The sequence below is a fragment of the Capra hircus genome, chromosome 9, assembly GCF_001704415.2.
Source record: "Capra hircus breed San Clemente chromosome 9, ASM170441v1, whole genome shotgun sequence".
NCBI lineage: Eukaryota > Metazoa > Chordata > Mammalia > Artiodactyla > Bovidae > Capra > Capra hircus.
This window is the reverse complement of record NC_030816.1, coordinates 36,437,504-36,457,723: the sequence shown is the minus strand read 5'-3', so window position 1 is coordinate 36,457,723 and position 20,220 is coordinate 36,437,504. Positions and strand designations below refer to the sequence as shown.

General features: G+C 36.7%; 1 protein-coding gene across 1 annotated transcript in view; it reads right to left on the bottom strand.

Annotated features, from left to right (window-relative positions):
* Window positions 1–20,220, bottom strand: part of ASCC3 (activating signal cointegrator 1 complex subunit 3) — a 345,247-nt gene that overhangs the window by 232,173 nt on the left and 92,854 nt on the right. Inside the window, exons 9-10 of the mRNA XM_018053127.1 lie at window positions 11,658–11,858; window positions 11,072–11,212 (exon numbers count right to left, since the gene is read on the bottom strand). Coding sequence (XP_017908616.1) covers window positions 11,072–11,212; window positions 11,658–11,858 — 342 coding nt within the window. The remainder of the gene's footprint in view (window positions 1–11,071; window positions 11,213–11,657; window positions 11,859–20,220) is intronic.

Below are 20,220 nucleotides of genomic sequence, written 5' to 3'. Positions count from 1 at the left end.
ACAAATACATTGCAAGTCACTACTGACAATGAACAGAATTTTCTGGAATATAAATATCAACATTACAAAAAATTTTAAAGTATAATTACCCATAAAATATTTGAAAGAGTTGTAAACATTGAAAAGAAAATTTGGTTTAAAAGAGACTGCTTCCAACATATTCAGGTTTGGTCAGATACATTAAATCAAAGACCAGAGCAACACAGAATATTTACCTGAGGTTGATTTCTTAAAACTATCAAAGCTATCTTAAAACTATCAACTATCTTAAAATTAACTTTTCTTCCTGGAACATGACTTCACTACACAAGTGAATATGTTCACTGGTAGCACTTCTCAAGCAAGTTCTAATATTAATTGCTCTGTGAAAGAAGTGATCTATGTTCCATTAAGTTTGAAAAATGCTAAGTTAAAGTTAAATAAGTTACGTTCAACTACAAGGCATCTTAATTTTTCTTATACACGTAGGATTATCAGTCTCTTACAGGAATCAGATCATCTGACTATCTGACCATACTTTGCAAGTCACTACCCACAATGAACAGAATTTTCATTCTGTTCTGGCATTCACTCATCAGCTCCCCAAAATACTGTACTGCCACACATATACTGGGACAATCTGTTATGGAGTATAAGAAAAGTTAAAATTTTTAATTATTTCTCTCATTTTCATTTATGTTCCCTGCATGTGTGCTAAGTCACTTCAGTTGTGTACAACTCTTTGTGACCCCGTGAACTGGGGCCTGCCAGGCTCCTCTGTCCATGGGATTCTCCAGGCAAGAATACTGGCATAGGTTGCCATGCCCTCCTCCAAGGGATCTTCCAAACCCGGGGATTGAACCCACGTCTCTTATGTCTCCTGCAATGCAGATGGGTTCTTTACCACTACCGCCACCAGGGAAGCCCATTTTTGTTGCCTAAGTGAACCGAGAACTTCCAGATGTACAAGCTGGATTTAGAAAAGGCAGAGGAACTAGAGATCAAATTGCCAACATCTATTGGATCATAGAAAAATCTGCAGAATTCCAGAAAAACATCTACTTCTGCTTCATTGATTATACTAAAGCCTTTGACATAGCAGATCACAAAAAACTGTGGAAAATTCTTCAAGAGATGGGAATACCAGACTACCTTTCCTGCCTCATAAGAGATCTGTAAACAGGTCAAGAAGCAACAGTTAGAACAGGACATGGAACAATGGATTGGTTCAAAATTGGGAAAGGAGTACGTCAAGGCTCTATATTGTCACCCAGCTTATTTAACTTTTCTGAGTACATCATGCAAATTCCTGGGCTGAATGAAGCACAAGCTGGAATCAAGATTGCCGGGAGAAATATCAATAACCTCAGATATGCAGAAGACACCACCCTTATGGTAGAAAGTGAAGAACTAAAGAGCCTCTAGATGAAAGTGAAAGAGGAGAGTGAAAAAGTTGGCTTAAAGCTCAACATTCAAAAAACGAAGATCATGGCATCCAGCCCTATCACTTCATGGCAAATAGATGGGGAACAATGGAAACAGTGTCAGACTTTATTTTGGGGGGCTCCAAAATCACTGTAGATGGTGACTGCAGCCATGAAATTAAAAGACGCTTACTCCTTGAAAGAAAAGTTATGACCAACTTAGACAGCATATTAAAAAGAAGGGATATTACTTGTCAACAAAGGTCCATCTAGTCAAGGCTATGGTTTTTCCAGTAGTCATGTATGGATATGAGAGTTGGACTATAAAGGTAGTTGAGCACCAAAGAATTGATGCTTTTGAACTGTGGCGTTGGAGAAGACTCTTGAGAGTCCCTTGGACTTCAAGGAGATCCAACAAGTTCATCCTAAAGGAGACCAGTCCTGGGTGTTCATTGGAAGGACTGATGTTGAAGCTGAAACTCCAATACTTTGGCCACTTGATGCGAAGAGCTAACTCACTGGAAAAGACCCTGATGCTGGGAAAGATTCAAGGCAGGAGAAGGGGACGACAGAGGATGAGATGGTTGGACGGCATCACCAACTCAATGTACATGAGTTTGGGTAGGCTCTGGGAGTTGGTGATGGACAGGGAGGCTTGGCATGCTGCAGTTCATGGGGTCGCAGAGAGTCAGACACAACTGAGTGACTGAACTGAACTGATGAAGGTGAAAGAGGAAAGTGAAAAGTTGGCTTAAAACTCAACATTCAAAAAACTAAGATCATGGCATCCAGTCCCATTATTTCATGGCAAATAGATGGAGAGACAATGAAAACAGTAACAGACTTTATTTTCACAGCCTCCAAAAATCACTGCAGATGGTAACTGCAGCCATGAAATTACAAGACGCTTGATCCTTGGAAGAAAAGCTATGACCAACCTAGACAGCATATTAAAAAGCAGAGACATGACTTTGCTTACAAAGTCAAAGCTATAGTTTTTTCTGTAGTCATGTACGGATGAACAATAAAAAAAGGCTGAGCACCAAAGAATTAATGCCTCTGAACTTTGAAAAAGACTCTTGAGAGTCCCTTCGACAGCAAGGAGATCAAACCAGACAATCCTAAAGGAAATCAGTCCTGAACATTCACTGGAAGGGCTGATGCTGAAACTGAAGCTCCAATACTTTAGCCACCTGATGAGAAGAGCTGAATAATTGGAAAGGACCCTGATGCTGGGAAAGAATGAAGGCAAGAGGAGAAGGGGACAACAGAGCATGTGACGGTTGGATAGCATCACTGACTCAATGGACATGAGTTTGAGCAAACTCCAGGAGATGAAGGACAGAGAAGCCTGGCATGCTATAGTTCACAGGGTTGCAAAGAGTTGGACACAATTGAGCAACTGAACAACAACAAGCAAAAATAAATCAAAGAATTATTGAAATCACAAAGTTGGTAAGTTCCCAGTTTTGGCTTTAGCATAAAACCCTCATAACTAATTACTGAACTCTGAAAAAGTGTGCAGCAAAATTTACCTTCAGGACATACAAAACTTCAGGGCAGCCTGCAGCACAATTAGTGTCTGTCCCCAGGCACTGAACATCTTCTTGACACCTGACGCCCACAGAGGCAATCCACAGAGAGCTCTTCTCTCTCATCTTCTATATAGACCAACCAGACCCAATTTAAAATGAGCTAAGACAATTTAATAAATGGATACTTTTGAAACTGCTAAAGAGGCACAACAAATGAGCCCTCAAGAAGATGTAGGATTAAGACATTTTTAGAGATACAAGTTCATAATTCAGTAAATAGCTACTTAATGATGATTTTACATATACCTCAAATGTGTCCCTTAAAACATCAGCCTTGTTATGACTCAAATCTAGGATTCTTTTGCAAAACATTTTATATTTTCTGTCTAAAAGTATTAGGTCAAGTGATAATTTTACAAAATGATCTGGTTAATTCAATTACAAGAGTAATTTATTTTTATTATAAATAGAGTATGTATGAATTCCTTAGACATGAAGTTACTAAAAGTAAATTTTTTGAATTATGTCTAAATGGAAGATGGAAGAGCACACAAAAGAAAATATTTTATGTTATAGATGTCATCAGGAGATTTAAGATTCATATGTTTAAAGAATCCTGTTTTTTTTTTTCTGAATAAGACACAAAGGTAATTTATCAAGAATTTCCCCCTTAAAATAAGGTCTGGAATTGTTATTAATCAAAGAAACACTGGTAGTTTAAAACTTGCTCTGAGTGGCTATTTATATTCAATTAGCCAAATTTAAAATGACAGATAATGTTTCCAAATGTCATAATAGTTAAACCTCTTTCTCACAAGTAAAAAATACAGCCAGAATGATTTTGAACTCTGAACATTATACTACTTTTATTTTTCTGTTTTATGACATATTTTCTTCTCAGAGATAAAAATATTGTTCTGTTTTCAACTTTTAATTCAGTAATTCTGCAAAATATATGGAAGCTCCAGACTTCCAAAAAAAAAAAAAAATCAACTTTTTTAGTAACCCCTCACATATATCTTAGTCACTATTTTGTGATCATTTTAACTGTCTTGTCCATTACCGTAAGAACAGTGAATTTTGTAACTTTCACTCAATAAAGCAGAATGAACTGATGTAAATTCCCCTCTTCGGTTCAAAAATACAGAAGAGGAACTATTTAAAGCAACACAAACACACATACACTAAGCTAAAGAAATCAGGGTCAGTGACTGCTGCTGCTGCTAAGTTGCTTCAGTCGTGTCTGACTCTGTGCGACCCCATAGACGGCAGCCCACCAGGCTCCCCCATCCCTGGAACTCTCCAGGCAAGAACACTGGAGTAGGTTGCCATTTCCTTCTCCAATGCATGACTACTCTCAAAGTTATTGAGACTAAACTGCTGTAATTTATAGATTATTTCACCATCAACAGAGACAATCGATCAAGGCTTCCTGGTAATCAGGGGTAAAGAATCTGCCTATAATGCAGGAGGTGTGGGTTCAGTCCTTGAGTCAGGAAGATTCCCTGGAGAAGGAAATGGCAACCTTTCTTGCTAGAAAATCCAATGGACATAGGAGCCTGGTAGGCTACAGTCCACGGGGTCACAAAAGAGTCAGATATGACTTAGTGACTAAACAACAACAGAAACATAGACAATCAAAGATATTTAAGATAAGCTGTTAGCATTCATAAGAGCATATAGCAGGACAGTGGTATGTAATATAAACATACAAAAATCGATAATGTTCTTAAACTCCAATGGTAGCTAATACATAAGAGAAATTTTTAAAGACAGCAAAAAATAATACAAGATCCTCTGAAATAAATCTTAAAAGAGATGTATTAATAGAAGACCCGCAATAAAAATTACAAAACATTTGGAAGTGCAAAAATTACCTAAAAAGTAGAAAATATACAATACTCATAGATGGAGAGATGACATGATAAATGTGTCGGTTCTCCCCCAAAGTAATTCATAAACTCAATGCAATTTTTACAAAATCACAACTGCTACTGCTGCTAAGTCACTTCAGTCGTGTCTGACTCTGTGCGACCCCATAGACGGCAGCCCACCAGGCTCCCCTGTCCCTGGGATTCTCCAGGCAAGAACACTGGAGTGGGTTGCCATTTCCTTCTCCAATGCATGAAAGTGAAAAGTGAAAGTGAAGTCACTCAGTCACAACAGATCCTTTTAAATTAGAGTCTGATTTCAAAATGAAAATGCTCAAATAAAGGCTGAAGAACATCTAAAGCTATTCTGAAAAATAATTAAAAAAAAGAACTGGAATTTGTTTATATTCAAGACTTATTCTAAAATAACAGTAATTAAAACAGCACAGGCCTAAGACCAGGCTAGAGATACACAACATGAATCAACAACAGAAAATTCAGTCATAGCCACAATAGTAGAATTTTGAATATCATAAAGATGGCATTTCAAATTTACCAGGAAAATTTAAAAAGAAGGTGATGATGAAATAGTTGGCTTTTCTTAGGTTTAAAAAAAAACAAAAATTAGAACTCTGCCCTCACAGATATAACAACTAAAATTCAGAGACTCAAGATTTAACTGTGAAAAACAAGTTTTAACTCTACTAGAAGAAAAATATAGGAGAAAAGATCTCATAAACTTGGGTTAAAGTATAGGCATTCCTCGTTTCCCTGCATCTCACTTGCTGTGCATTGCAGATACTGTGTTTTTTTAACAAATGGTGAAGGTTTGTGGCAACCTTGCGCTGTCAGATGATAGCTAGCATTTTTTAGCATTACTAATTTTAAAATTAGGACATTACATTATTTTTTAAGACACAGAGCTATTAAACATGTAATCATCTACAGTACAGTATAAATAACTTTTACATAAATTGGAAAACCAAAAAATTCATGACCTGCTCTACTGCAATATTTGCTTTATTGTGGTCGTCTGGAACCAATCTGGCACTATCTCCAAATATGCATGTAGTATTCCCAAGAAAATAGAACAAACTCCTTGTAATTTTAAGTCTGTCTGGATAAGACAGATTAGACACATTTCATCTCATCAGTAATTTATTACACCTAAAAGCCCTAGACAAAATACATGAAACAGACATCAGAAGACTCTTTTTGGAAAGAAGAAGTGAAGAAGGATCTCAGGTTTTGACAAATAACATGACAGTGAGTTCCCTGGGGTTTCTTTCCTTGGCTTCTATATATCCCAACCAGTTGCAGAAGAAGCTCAAAATGAGATAGCAAAAAGGGTGCAGAACCCACTCCCAAAACAAAACAAAACACTCAAGATCCAAAGATACTTTTAGATACTTTCTCTACACAAAAGTACTGATGGAGGGCAGCCCTGATGAACAGAAACTTTTTGATAACACCAGAGTTAGTGCCAGGAAAGGAGAAACCCTTTGTAAAGTTTCTGACCAGCACTTTCACTGAGATTCAAAAGAATATTGCATCCCTGATATTAGGAAAGAATGAAGAAGGGATAATCTGAATTGAGGAAATAATGTAAGAAAAAGTGTGACTGCTCCATTGAACCACTGAAAAGCAAAATGAATATTATAACAGCAATTTATCTTGATAAAGCATACATTTGGGGGAGAAGTTTGAAATTAATGGTAGGTATAGAATAATGAAAAATAAGTTCTAAAAAGTAGATTGATGTTTTCACTGATGACAACCTTACTAAACTGGTTAAAGTTGCTCTTCAGTTGAGTAACAAAGGTGTCTGTTCCCTACACAGACTATTTCTCATAACTAATAAATCTTAGAACTGTACAATTCTCTCTTGTAAAAGGAAATTTTATATCAAATCTCAATAAAATCATAACTTTTGCTTGACCTGACAATCCCTAGTGAACCACAAAACAGATTACATCTCACATTATATTTAATTTATACAAGATTCTTAACAAGCTAGGTAGTTACGGTTAATTCAATAAGCAATAAAGAGCCAATGAAAGTTTATGAGCAAGGAAATAATACGATCAGAACAGCATGACAGAGAGCTTGCAAAATGAGATCAATTTGCCTTCCCATACTAAAGTAAAACAAAATAAAATAAACAAATGACATTGAAAACATATTTTTCAAATGACAAGGAAAATTTAAGATTATATTTGATCGTGTAATTATAGGAAAACTTACTTACCAAAAGAAATATACAATAGGAATCATTAAAAAGCTATTAAAATTCTAAAAGTGGAAAAGTAAGGAAAGCAGGAAATTAAAAATTCAAAAAAAGTTGAGTGTGTCTGTACTCCCACATGCCCTGTAATATTCCTGTTTTGTTCTCACTACAGCCCAATCTCAAAGGTGGTGAGAGCAGTGCAGTCTATTAATCTGTAAAAATGTGAGAATACATAGAAAGATAGGGTGGAAGAGGTTAATAACTATATAGTTTCAGGTCTACAAATATTACTGTCACAGACAGTAGGGGTACACTGGAGGAGAATGAAAAGCAAGCATAACACAGGAAGCCGCTGATAAACTACTACTGTGGCCAAGCACGCGGTTCCTGCCAAAGCATACAGAGCAGATCTAGGGAAGTACGGAGATGAACAAACCAGAGACAAAGAGACGGTAATCAATCTTCTGAAAATATAACATAAATCGAGATGGATTTTGACAAGTTTTGCTTTCTGCATGTATGAAATGAACACACTACTCAGTAAGGTTACTATAATGACTTAGTGAGAATGTTTATATGCACTTACTATGATTGGTCCATAATTTGCATTCAAATGTTATTATCTCTTTCCATAAATATTCTTTCATTAGCATCAATAAGGCAACTGAATATGGTAAAATAGCAATCAAAATTTTGTTTGAGAGTGGTTCAAATTTCTAAGACCAGATCCAAAAGCATGGACTTGGTGGACTAGGTATTATTTTATGAATATAAATGAATAATGTTATAGGACTCAGGCAAGAGGAAATGAGGTACTTACAGAGTTCAAACTGAGTTTTTTAGAATGAGTAAGATTCGGACAAATGTCAATGGATAAAGGAGATATGAAAAGAGAAAATGCAAGATGAAACTTACTAACCAGAAAATTCATTTGAGAAAATGTTGAGTAAGGTGATTCTAGAAAAAGCAAAAACGGTCTGGCTGAAGTCTATATTAGAAAATCATTAAAAAGGCTGAACATTAGGTTGGATGTAGATTATGAAAAGAATCCAATGTAATATACAAGGAGCTTTCTCCTAAAGTAGTGGTTCTTAAAACGTTTTGCCTTTGGGACTCCTTTGCACTCTTAAAAATTACTGAGGCTCCAAAAAGCTTTTTTTTTCTGGGTTAAATCTATCAATATTTATTATATTATAAACTGAAACTAAGAGATCTTTACAACACAAAAATACAAAGTACTCATTCTATTAACTGTCATTGATGATGAAAATCACATGTTATGTAGCCTCTGGAAAACTCAACTATATTCTTGAGAGATAATGAGAGTAAAAGAAAATAACATCATAACATTGTTACAAAAATGCATTTTAACCTCTCTGATCCCCTGAGGAGTCTCAGCAAATTCTGGGTGTCTCCATATCCATTTTGAGAGTGGCCTTTCTGTAGCAATGAGAATGACCAAATCAATGCAGGGAACTGTTTTTGTTTTTTTTAACCAGTCTGTTTTGGTATGCAGAGACTAGAGCAGAAACATACAGAGGAAAAGCCCTAGATCTGGCATAGCAGTGAGTGAGATATGATTACCACAGCCAAACTTAACATTTATAGAAAATTTCAGAAGTCTAGAATTGCAAGTAGCAAAAGAGGAACAAACTGGCTTAATCTCGTCCCTTAATTTCATTGTACCACTTTTTCCCTTGCATGGACATACCATATCCTCGTTTTACTGATTTTCTTTCAAATACTACCAAATTCCTTTGATATCCTGGTGGTTTAAATCACCAAGACCACCACCACCAACAATAAATTGTGTTAGGCAAAAGTAACATATTTTAGCAGAAACTTATCACAGACTTTGAAATTTGAAAACTTGGAATCCAGTTCTTTCTACATGATTTACTAGAAATGGTACCCCAGGCAAGAACTGTTACCTCAGTAAGCCTCATTCTCCTCAACAGAACGGCAGTGTTACATTTGCACTGAGTGATAGATTATGAAACAACTATACTGAAGAAAAATAATTATGCTAAATAAAATGAAGTCTAAAGTAAAATAAAAATTATGCATATTTTATAGATGGTAACATTAGTACATTCTTATGGTAGAAAACATGGGGGAAAACAATCTTCCATAATCCTACTACCATATATAACTACTATTAATGTCATTATTTCTCCCGATAGTGTTTTGGTTGTTATATAGAACAGATAATTATATTAATATAAAGACTTGTTTCTGTATTTTTTTCTAAACTTTAATTTCTAAGGTTATTACAAATTACCAGAAAACATAACTTTAAGGAATATTTTACTTCATCAAGTGAAATATCATACTGTCCAACTAGTCTTCTATTCATAAATATTTAATTTCTTAATCTTTGCTATATATCTTTTAAAATACTACAGAACACTGTTGTTTAGTCACTAAGTCATGTCTGATTCTTTTGCAACCCCATAGACTGTATGTAGCATGCCAGGCTCTTCTGCACATGGGATTTGCTAGGCAAGAATACTGGAGAGAGCTGCCATTTCCTTCTCCAGAAGATCTTTCTGACCCAGGGACCAAACCTGTATCTCCTGCATTGGCAGGTGGATTTGTTACCACTGAGTCACCAGGGAAGCCCCTATATGAACATGCCTGTATATAAATATTAAGATTTGATTTGTTTAAGAGTGTCTATGAAAAAAGAAGTGTTGACAAAAAGTTAAAATAATAACTGGCAAAACTGACCGAAATGTTCATTACAATGCACTCTATCCTTACCAAGTCCAAAATACATTCAACTGGAACTTGATTTTCTATCTTTGCTATGTGGTTCACTGTACCCAGTATTCCCACTGTTGAGTTGGATTAATGCATCCCAAAATGTATCTCTACCCAGAAGTTAACCTTATTTAGAAAGAGTATCTTTGTGGACATACTGAAGGGAAGGACCTTCAGATAAGATCATATGTATTGGGGTAGGTCCTAAAGAGTGTTCTTAGCAGAGTAGGAGGAAAGATATGCAGGACAAGCGTCCATGTGAGAAGGAGGCAGAGACTGGAGGGATGTGTGTACAGGCTACAGAATGCCAAGGACTGCCAGCAGCCACCAAATACTAGGAGAGAGACGTGAAAAGGATACTGTATCAGAGCCTCCAGAAGGAACTAAATCCCACCGTCACCCTGATTTCAGACTTCTGACCTCCAGAACTGTGAGAGAATTAAGTTTCTGATATTTTAAGCCACAATGCTTGTGATAATTTGTTATGGCAGCCTTAGGACCTGAAGATAATCTCCAATCACATTTTAAATCAATGCCTATTCACTGTTTCAAAAGCCTCATCACCTATTTTCCACTAAATTCCCCTAAATTCTCCCATTAATATTTGGTTACATATTATTTTATTTTTTTAAAGCACTATGAACATCACCTTACTTACATGTTGCATCCGTTAATGATAATCCAGTTGCAGTTCTAATGCAGTTTTTCTTTACTCATAGTATAAGCTCCTCGCAGGCAGAGATTGTATCTTAGATGCCTTAGTTGTCATACATTCCACTTAAACAGTGCTATATACAATGCATGATTTAATGGTATCCTATTTGCTGAAAAAAGGATGACTAAAAACTTTTTTATGTACATTAAATCATCTTCATGGAATAGTTTAGAATGCTTATGGGATCATTTAAAGGTCTATATATTTTCCTGCTCTTAAAACTGAAGCCTGGTCTTATCTACATCCTTACTGCCTATTGTTTTAAAAGATCAGTATCTATTGTCAATGACTTAAATATCTACACTAGCAATCTAACAATATTCAAGATACAGCAAGAATTATGGAAGTTAGAAGGGATATAACAGAATAAAGCGCCAGTAAAAACCTCTTCTGTAGATGCTAAGATGTGGTTATAAACAGAAGAAGTTCACCATGTAATATTCATATTACATTTTATAGTTACTAACGGAACAGTCGTTTAACAATTTTCACAATTACCTGGAAAAAAAAAGAATAGTATTAAACAACAACAACAAAAATCTAAGTATACAACATACCTGAGTTCGTAAAATTTCATTTTTTGACAACTGCATGTCACCAGTCAATTCTTTCACAACGATGCCCAGTGGCTCTAGACGTTTGCTGAAGTAATTTGTCATTTCGGCTGCCAAGGCTTTCATTGGAGCAACATATACAATCTGTGCCCAAGAAACACTAGCTTGATGAATGAGTAAAACTACAATGTCATTTGTTTCAAAGAAGTCAACTGAAGTCATATTTAATGTGACATACGATTCTAGCCACTTAGGGTGAAAAATATTAATATTGATGGATGAAAAATACTTATCTTTGTTGTATAAGTGTACAGCTATTTAAAGAACTATGGAATGCTTATATAGCATCTTCACTTTGAAAATTGGTGCTCTAAAGCTAAGTGCATTTTGATAGCTTTCACAGGGGTAGTGGGACTTTCATAACACAAAGAGGTATTGCCTAAAAGTAATGAAGGAAACCATGCAGCATAGTTTATATGACTTCATTTATAATATCCTTAAAAACTACCAGATATCAGACAATATATACAACTGCAAAATGGTTTTAGATTTTACACTTTAAAAAGCTGTTGTTCAATTTAATTCCTACCTTAAATTCATTCTTTTTGATAACACCTTGCTGAAAATGTTGGCGAATTTCATGTAAAACTGTAAGCATTGCAATGTTGGTTTTTCCAGCTCCAGTAGGGGCACAAATCAGCATGTTCTCATTGGTGTTGTAGGCAGTCTCAAACACAATTGACTGGATTCTATTGAGTCTCCTCATTCCTTTAAAAGCCAGCTGTCCAATCTAAAAAGAAAAAAAAAATTATCCACGATAAAATGAAACCGTGAAGGTCCCACACAAAACATTAAATGCCATCTTTTTTTCAATTAAAAAGAAAAACTAATTTATTTAGTCTCTCATATCCTATATTTAAGCTGTATACAGTTGAGAACAACTCACAACTATTGCATAATTCTAATGCACCTGGGAATTGACACTCACTAAATTTGAAAAATCTGATGGGACTACACCTGTATCCAGCACAAGCTGGAATCGAGATTGCTGGGAAAAATATCAATAACCTCAGATATGCAGATGACACCACCCTTATGGCAGAAAGTGAAGAAGAATGAAAGAGCCTCGTGATGAAAGTGAAAGAGGAGAGTGAAAAGGTTGGCTTAAAGCTCAACACTCAGAAAACTAAGATCATGGCATCCAGTCCCATCACTTCATGGGAAATAGATAGAGAAACAGTGGAAACAGTGGCAGACTTTATTTTGGGGGGCTCCAAAATCACTGCAGATGGTAACTGCAGCCATGAAATTAAAAGACACTCCTTGGAAGAAAAGTTATGACCAACATAGATAGCATATTAAAAAGCAGAAGACTTTTTTTGCCAACAAAGGTCCATCTAGTCAAGGCTATGGTTTTTCCAGTAGTCATGTATGGACGTGAGAGTTGGACTATAAAGAAAGCTGAGAGCTGAAGAATTGATGCTTTTGAACTGTGGTATTGGAGAAGACTCTTGAGAGCTCCTTGGACTGCGAAGAGATCCAACCAGTCCATCTTAAGTGAAATCAGTCCTGAATATTCATTGGAAGGACTGATGTTGAAGCTGAAACTCCAGTACTTTGACCACTTGATGCGAAGAGCTGACTCACTGGAAAAGATCCTGATGCTGGGAAAGATTAAAGGTGGGAGGAGAAGGGGACTAGAGAGGATGAGATGGTTGGATGGCATCACTAACTCAATGGACATGAGTCTGAGTAAACTGTGGGAATTGGTGATGGACAGGGAGGCCTGGCATGCTGCAGTCCATGGGGTCACAAAGAGTTGGACATGACTGAGCGACTAAACTGAACTGATCATCACTGTCACGTGTCATCTTTGTCTCTTATATGAAGCTCCTAAAATACTATGGCAAATGAATGCTGCAATTTCCAGTCTTCATAGACTCATGACAAGAAATATAGAGTCCACTATTCCTAGGTTAGAAATATGATCGTGTCACATTCCAGCTTGAATATTTTCTCAAACTTCTGTCAATTTTAACTGTACAGAACACATAGATCCTTTAAGACACAGACGGTACAGCAAACAGTACCCTTCAAAATGTGACCCTTGCTTATAATCTTCTACTACCACTATCTATACATACTATTCTCTGGACAGTCTTTGTGCCTTTGCACTACTTACAATGCCTTTCCCAACCTGGAAAAATTCTTCATTATCACTTTAAGTTCAAATGTAATCTCTGGTTCCCTCCAATTCCATACATAATTATTCATGCATTTATACTTTTCCATAATTCAAAAGATTTAAGGGAACTCCCATTTCTCTCAGCAGCTAGACATTCCATATAACCTTCTTTATATATTGTCATTATGATCCTTACCCACAAACACTGAAATAATTTGTTTATATGTACATCTGGCCCACTGGATCAAAACTAAGAATTCTGTTTTATTACTCTTTGCATTACCATAGTAATTAATGAGTTGCCAGGAACACAGTAGGCCTAAAAATAAATTTTTATTGATTGATAAGTCAGTGGAGTAAATGAGGGAAAACAGTAGAAGTCTTAAAAAGATACACACTTCATACACAATATCTTCCAAAGGAACAGTAAACTGGATTTAAGCAAAATATGTAGTAGTTCTAGGAAAAAAAAAGAAAAACCTATATTCAACCTTGACTAAGAAACATTTCCTTTGTTCCTAAAGCTTACAGTTCAATCAAGAAGTAAACTAAGGCATCAGAAGAAAATACTGACAAACAAACCTATTATACGCGGAGGTTTTCAGCATTTTGTTCAACAAACATGTATTGATCACTTACACAAATATTACTATGCTAAAGACTTGAAGTCCACTGGAGAACGGAATGGCAAGCCACTTCAGTATTCTTGCCTTGAGAACCCCATGAACAGTAGGAAAAGGCAAAATGATAGGATACCAAAAGAGGAACTCCCCAGGTCATTAGGTGTCCAATATGCTACTGGAGATCAGTGGAGAAATAACTTCAGAAAGAATGAAGGGATGGAGCCAAAGCAAAAACAATACCCAGTTGTAGATGTGACTGGTGATAGAAGCAAGATCCGATGCTGTAAAGAACAATATTGCATAGGAACCTGGAATGTCAGGTCCATGAATCAAGGCAAATTGGAAGTGGTCAAACAGGAGATGGCAAGAGTGAATGTGGGCATTCTAGGAATCAATGAACTAAAATGGACTGGAATGGGTGAATTTAACTCAGATGACCATTATATCTACTACTGCAGGCAGGAATCCCTCAGAAGAAATGGAGCAGCCATCATGGTCAACAAAAGAGTCTGAAATGCAGTACTTGGATGCAGTCTCAAAAACGACAGAATGATCTCTGTTCGTTTCCAAGGCAAACCATTCAATATCACAGTAATCCAAGTCTATGCCCCAACCAGTAATGCTGAAGAAGCTGAAGTAGAAAGGTTCTATGAAGACCTACAAGACTTTTTAGAACTAACACCCAAAAAAGATGTCCTTTTCATTATAGGGGACTGGAATGCAAAACTAGGAAGTCAAGAAACACCTGGAGTAACAGGTAAATTTGGCCTTGGAATGGGGAATGAAGCAGAGCAAAGGCTAGTAGAGTTCTGCCAAGAGAACACACTGGTCATAGCAAACACCCTCTTCCAACAATACAAGAGAAGACTCTACACATGGACATCACCAGATGGTCAACACCGAAATCAGATTGATTATATTCTTGCAGCCAAAGATGGAGAAGCTCTATACAGTCAACAAAAACAAGACCAGGAGCTGACTGTGGCTCAGATCATGAACTCCTTATTGCCAAATTCAGACTCAAATTGAAGAAAGTAGGGAAAACCGCTAGACCATTTAGATATGACCTAAATCAAATCCCTTATGATTATACAGTGGAAGTGAGAAATAGATTTAAGGGCCTAGATCTGATAGATAGAGTGCTTGATGAACTATGGACAGAGGTTTGTGCCATTGTACAGGAGACAGGGATCAAGACCATCCCCATGGAAAAGAAATGCAAGAAAGCAAAATGGCTGTCTGGGGAGGCCTTACAAATAGCTGTGAAAAGAAGAGAGGCAAAAAGCAAAGGAGAAAAGGAAAGATATAAGCATCTGAATGCAGAGTTCTAAAGAATAGCAAGAAGAGATGAGAAAGCCTTCTTCAGCAATCAATGCAAAGAAATAGAGGAAAACAACAGAATGGGAAAGACTAGAGATCTCTTCAAGAAAATTAGAGATCCCAAGGGAACATTTCATGCAAAGACGGGCTCGATAAAGGACAGAAATGGTCTGGACCTAACAGAAGTAGAAGATATTAAGAAGAGGTGGCAAGAATACACGGAAGAACTGTACAAAAAAGATCTTTACGACCAAGATAATCATGATGTGATCACTAATCTAGAGCCAGACATCTTGGAATGTGAAGTCAAGTGGGCCTTAGAAAGCATCACTACAAACAAAGCTAGTGGAGGTGATGGAATTCCAGTTGAGCTGTTTCAAATCCTGAAAGATGATGCTGTGAAAGTGCTGCATTCAATATGCCAGCAAATTTGGGAAACTCAGCAGTGGCCACAGGACTGCAAAAGGTCAGTTTTCATTCCAATCTCAAAGAAAGGCAATGCCAAAGAATGCTCAAACTACGGCACAATTGCACTCATCTCACTTGCTAGTAAAGTAATGCTCAAAATTCTCCAAGCCAGGCTTCAGCAATACGTGAACTGTGAACTCCCTGATGTTCAAGCTGGTTTTAGAAAAGGCAGAGGAACCAGAGATCAAATTGCCAACATCCGCTGGATCCTTGAAAAAGCAAGAGAGTTCCAGAAAAACATCTATTTCTGCTTTATTGACTATGGCAAAGCCTTTAACTGTGTGGATCACAATAAACTGTGGAAAATTCTGAAAGAGATGGGAATACCAGACCACCTAACCTGCCTCTTGAGAAACCTATATGCAGGTTAAGAAGCAACAGTTAGCAGTCGACATGGAACAACAGACTGGTTCCAAATAGGAAAAGGAGTACATCAAGGCTGTATATTGTCACCCTGCTTATTTAACGTATATGCAGAGTACATCATGAGAAACGCTGGACTGGAAGAAACACAAGCTGGAATCAAGATTGCCGGGAGAAATATCAATAACCTCAGATATGCAGATGACAGCACCCTTATGGCAGAAGGTGAAGAGGAACTAAAAAGCCTCTTGATGAAAGTGAAAGTGGAGAGTGAAAAAGTTGGCTTAAAGCTCAACATTCAGAAAATGAAGATCATGGCATTCAGTCCCATCATTTCATGGGAAATAGATGGGGAAACAGTAGAAACAGCGTCAGACTTTATTTTTTGAGCTCCAAAATCACTGCAGATGGTGACTGCAGCCATGAAATTTAAAGACACTTACTCCTTGGAAGAAAAGTTATGACCAACATAGACAGTATATTCAAAAGCAGAGACATTACTTTGCTGACTAAGGTCCGTCTAGTCAAGGCTATGGTTTTTCCTGTGGTCATGTATGGATGTGAGAGTTGGACTGTGAAGAAGGCTGAGCACCAAAGAATTGATGCTTTTGAACTGTGGTGTTGGAGAAGACTCTTGAGAGTCCGTTGGACTGCAAGGAGAGCCAACCAGTCCATTCTGAAGGAGATCAGCCCTGGGATTTCTTTGGAAGGAATGATGCTAAAGCTGAAACTCCAGTACTTTGGCCACCTCATGCGAAGAGTTGACTCATTGAAAAAGACTCTGATGCTGGGAGCGATTGGGGGCAGGAGAAGGAGGTGACCAAGGATGAGATGGCTGGATGGCATCACTGACTCGATGGACGTGAGTCTGGGTGAACTCCGGGAGATGGTGATGGACAGGGAGGCCTGGCGTGCTGCGATGCATGGGGTCGCAAAGAGTCCGACACGACTGAGCGACTGAACTGAACTGAACTGAAGGACTTATGTAAATATAAATATTCTTTCTCTTAAGAAAAGTTAGACAGTGTCTAAGATGATCCTTACAACAGATTAGTTTGTGGTTTAAAGGGGGAAAAGGTGATAGAATTATATTACACCAGTTTAGCTGTCTATATTAAGGTTACAAACTATGTGCTGAGGCACCTGACGGAGAGTTTCAGTGAGCAGAGTGCTATTTCAGGCAGAAGGAAGAGTATTAGAAAGACACCTAGAACTTGTTAAAAGTTAGTAGTTGTATGACAGAGATGGAAGGAAGGGGCAGCAGAGATGATGTAGATGGATCAGGACGTCATGACCAGACTAAAATTGAACTACGGTAGAGACTCTTTATCTCTAGATTTTCCTGAAAGATTGCAGGGAAGCAGAGGAAACTGAGGTCTAAAGAGAAGTTAAACAACTCACTCAAGTCCATAGCACTAATAAACTATGGAAGAGATGAGACTGATTTTCCCTTAGCGTCAATACAAATTACCACCAAATACGTATGCTGTCTAAAATACCAGCATACAATGATTTTTGCCAGTTAATAACTCTATATTCAAAACTACTGCAAAAGAACCCTTAAAATATTGTTGCATATATACACTCTTTACTAGTAACATACCATGCTGATGAGAAAAAGCAAGTTACCCCAAAAAACCCACAAAAATTTATAAATTACTTTAAGCAGCTCACGTTCTGCCCCCTTCTCCCAAGTTTCTTTTTGTTTTTTATTTAAAATTTAGAAAAATTCATGAGACAATTTTCATGAATAAACTTGTCAGTAAAAGAATAAAAGGAATGTGCAGAGACAGCAACCATAACTTTATTGAAAAATATCACTAGAAGATTCAATGTACTTCAAATTAATTCTGTGAGCTACTGGAACATGAGATAATTAAGTTAAAGCTCATTACGCATTAGGAATTTCTTGTATTTGAACAGTATTCAAATTATATTCACAAATATCTTAGGAAAACTAAAGATTAAAGAGGAAGAAAAGTATGACTATATCGAAACTCTAATTTACTCAAATTTCGAACTATGTAATAATAATATTCATCATTTTATTTATACATCAAACATCCACTAATGTCTAATTAAATGGCACTAAAAATCATTGCTTCCAAATATTTAATATCCTTCTAACTCATGTATTGACTTCTTATGCTAATGAGTATAAAAAGTTAAACTGTAATTATTTTTCTTAGTATGTTAATATTTGCTCTTAAACAGAAAACTGAGTATCTCATGGCTAATTTATCATAATGGCTTTATGTTTAGCTCAGGTAGTCATTCTAAATAAGTACCATTTTCCCTTTTAGTTTTACTATGCATTTTCAAAACATTATGATCAGTAGATGAAATGTTACAAGTTTCATCCTAAATCCACTTGTCTATGCATATTTTGGATTCATCATACTACTAATCTCACAGAAATGACATGTCTCATATATACAAATCCATAGAAAGTATATATTTCTAATATACTTTAACAAAGACTAGCTACACAGACTGCTGTCAAATGCAGGTTTTATCTTTAAAAAATACTCTGTATAATACGATTTACCTGGAAGAACAAAAATGTACACTAAACATACTGCATTAAATGTTTATAATAATCGAATGTAGGTACTACCAGTTAAAATGCATTAACTAGGTACCTAAGACGAAGCCAAGATCATGTCTTCCCTCCCAAGTCAGTGTATGTATCATAAACTTAACTTTTAAACAGTAAAGATCAATCTCAGCATATAGTTAGGAAAAATCATGTAGATACCAGAGACATATTTATATAATTTTCAAAGTTTAAGTTTCTTCCAGTTTTAGATAGCATGTGCCTTAGGCTCAAAATTTCACAACTCAGTACAGCCAGTTCAAGCTCTACATGCTGGAATCCGTTGCTCTCATGTTTCTTACAAACCATATTCCATACTATAAACTGCTTAGCCATGGAATATATTGTGCTCACTAAGATGGAAAACAACAAGATGCACAGCAATATTATACTACTTTTCTCAAAGATGGTAGGAAAGCAACTATACATCAATTAAAATTTTTTTAAAAGGTGATAGCAGTAGGGAATAGGGAATAAGAATCTACTATTTGTATGTGCTTAATATACTACATTAAAATATGTTCATATTTTCTTATAGACATTCTAGAAGGATACACACAATCTAATAAAATGATAGAAGTAAGGATCTGGGCTGAGAGGGAACAAGGATAAATTAAAGAGATATTTTGCTATTCAAAGATTTCTAGTTTTTACAATGTGATTGCCAACTAAGGTCCATCCAGTCAAGGCTATGGTTTTTCCTGTGGTCATGTATGGATGTGAGAGTTGGACTGTGAAGAAGGCTGAGCACCAAAGAATTGATGCTTTTGAACTGTGGTGTTGGAGAAGACTCTTGAGAGTCCCTTGGACTGCAAGGAGATCCAACCAGTCCATTCTGAAGATCAGCCCTGGGATTTCTTTGGAAGGAATGATGCTAAAGCTGAAACTCCAGTACTTTGGCCACCTCATGTGAAGAGTTGACTCATTGGAAGACTCTGATGCTGGGAGGGATTGAGGACAGGAGGAGAAGGGGACGACCGAGGATGAGATGGCTGGATGGCATCACCGACTTGATGGACGTGAGTGTGAGTGAACTCTGGGAGTTTGTGATGGACAGGGAGGCCTGGCATGCTGCAACTCATGGGGTCGCAAAGAGTTGGACACGACTGAGTGACTGGACTGAACTGAACTGAACTGAATATTTACAGAAGAAAAAAGAGATAACAGAAAAACTAAAGATGGGTCTGATTAAGTTGTGATGCCTAAATGAGCTCTGAAGTATTGCAAAAATATTTCATATTAAAAAGTTCTTCTCACTATTCCTAGAGTTTTACCCTACAGAGAGAAAAAGGAAAACTGAAGGACTTCCCTGATGATCCAGTGATAAAGACTCTGTGCTCCCAATGCAGGGGACATGGGTTTGCTCCTTGGTTGGGAAATTAAGATCCCACATTCTGTGCAGCATGGCCAAAATTTTTTTTTTAATTTTAAAATAAAGTTAAATTGAATTAAACTCCTGAAGTTTCTTTAAATTAAGTCCTATGTCCCTCCTCTCATTGTCTTCCTCAACATTCTCTTTTTTGGTCTTAATATGCTGAATTCCTCAAAGGCTTTTCCCTATCACAAGTTTAGGAATAGAAGAAACAGCAGATTCTCT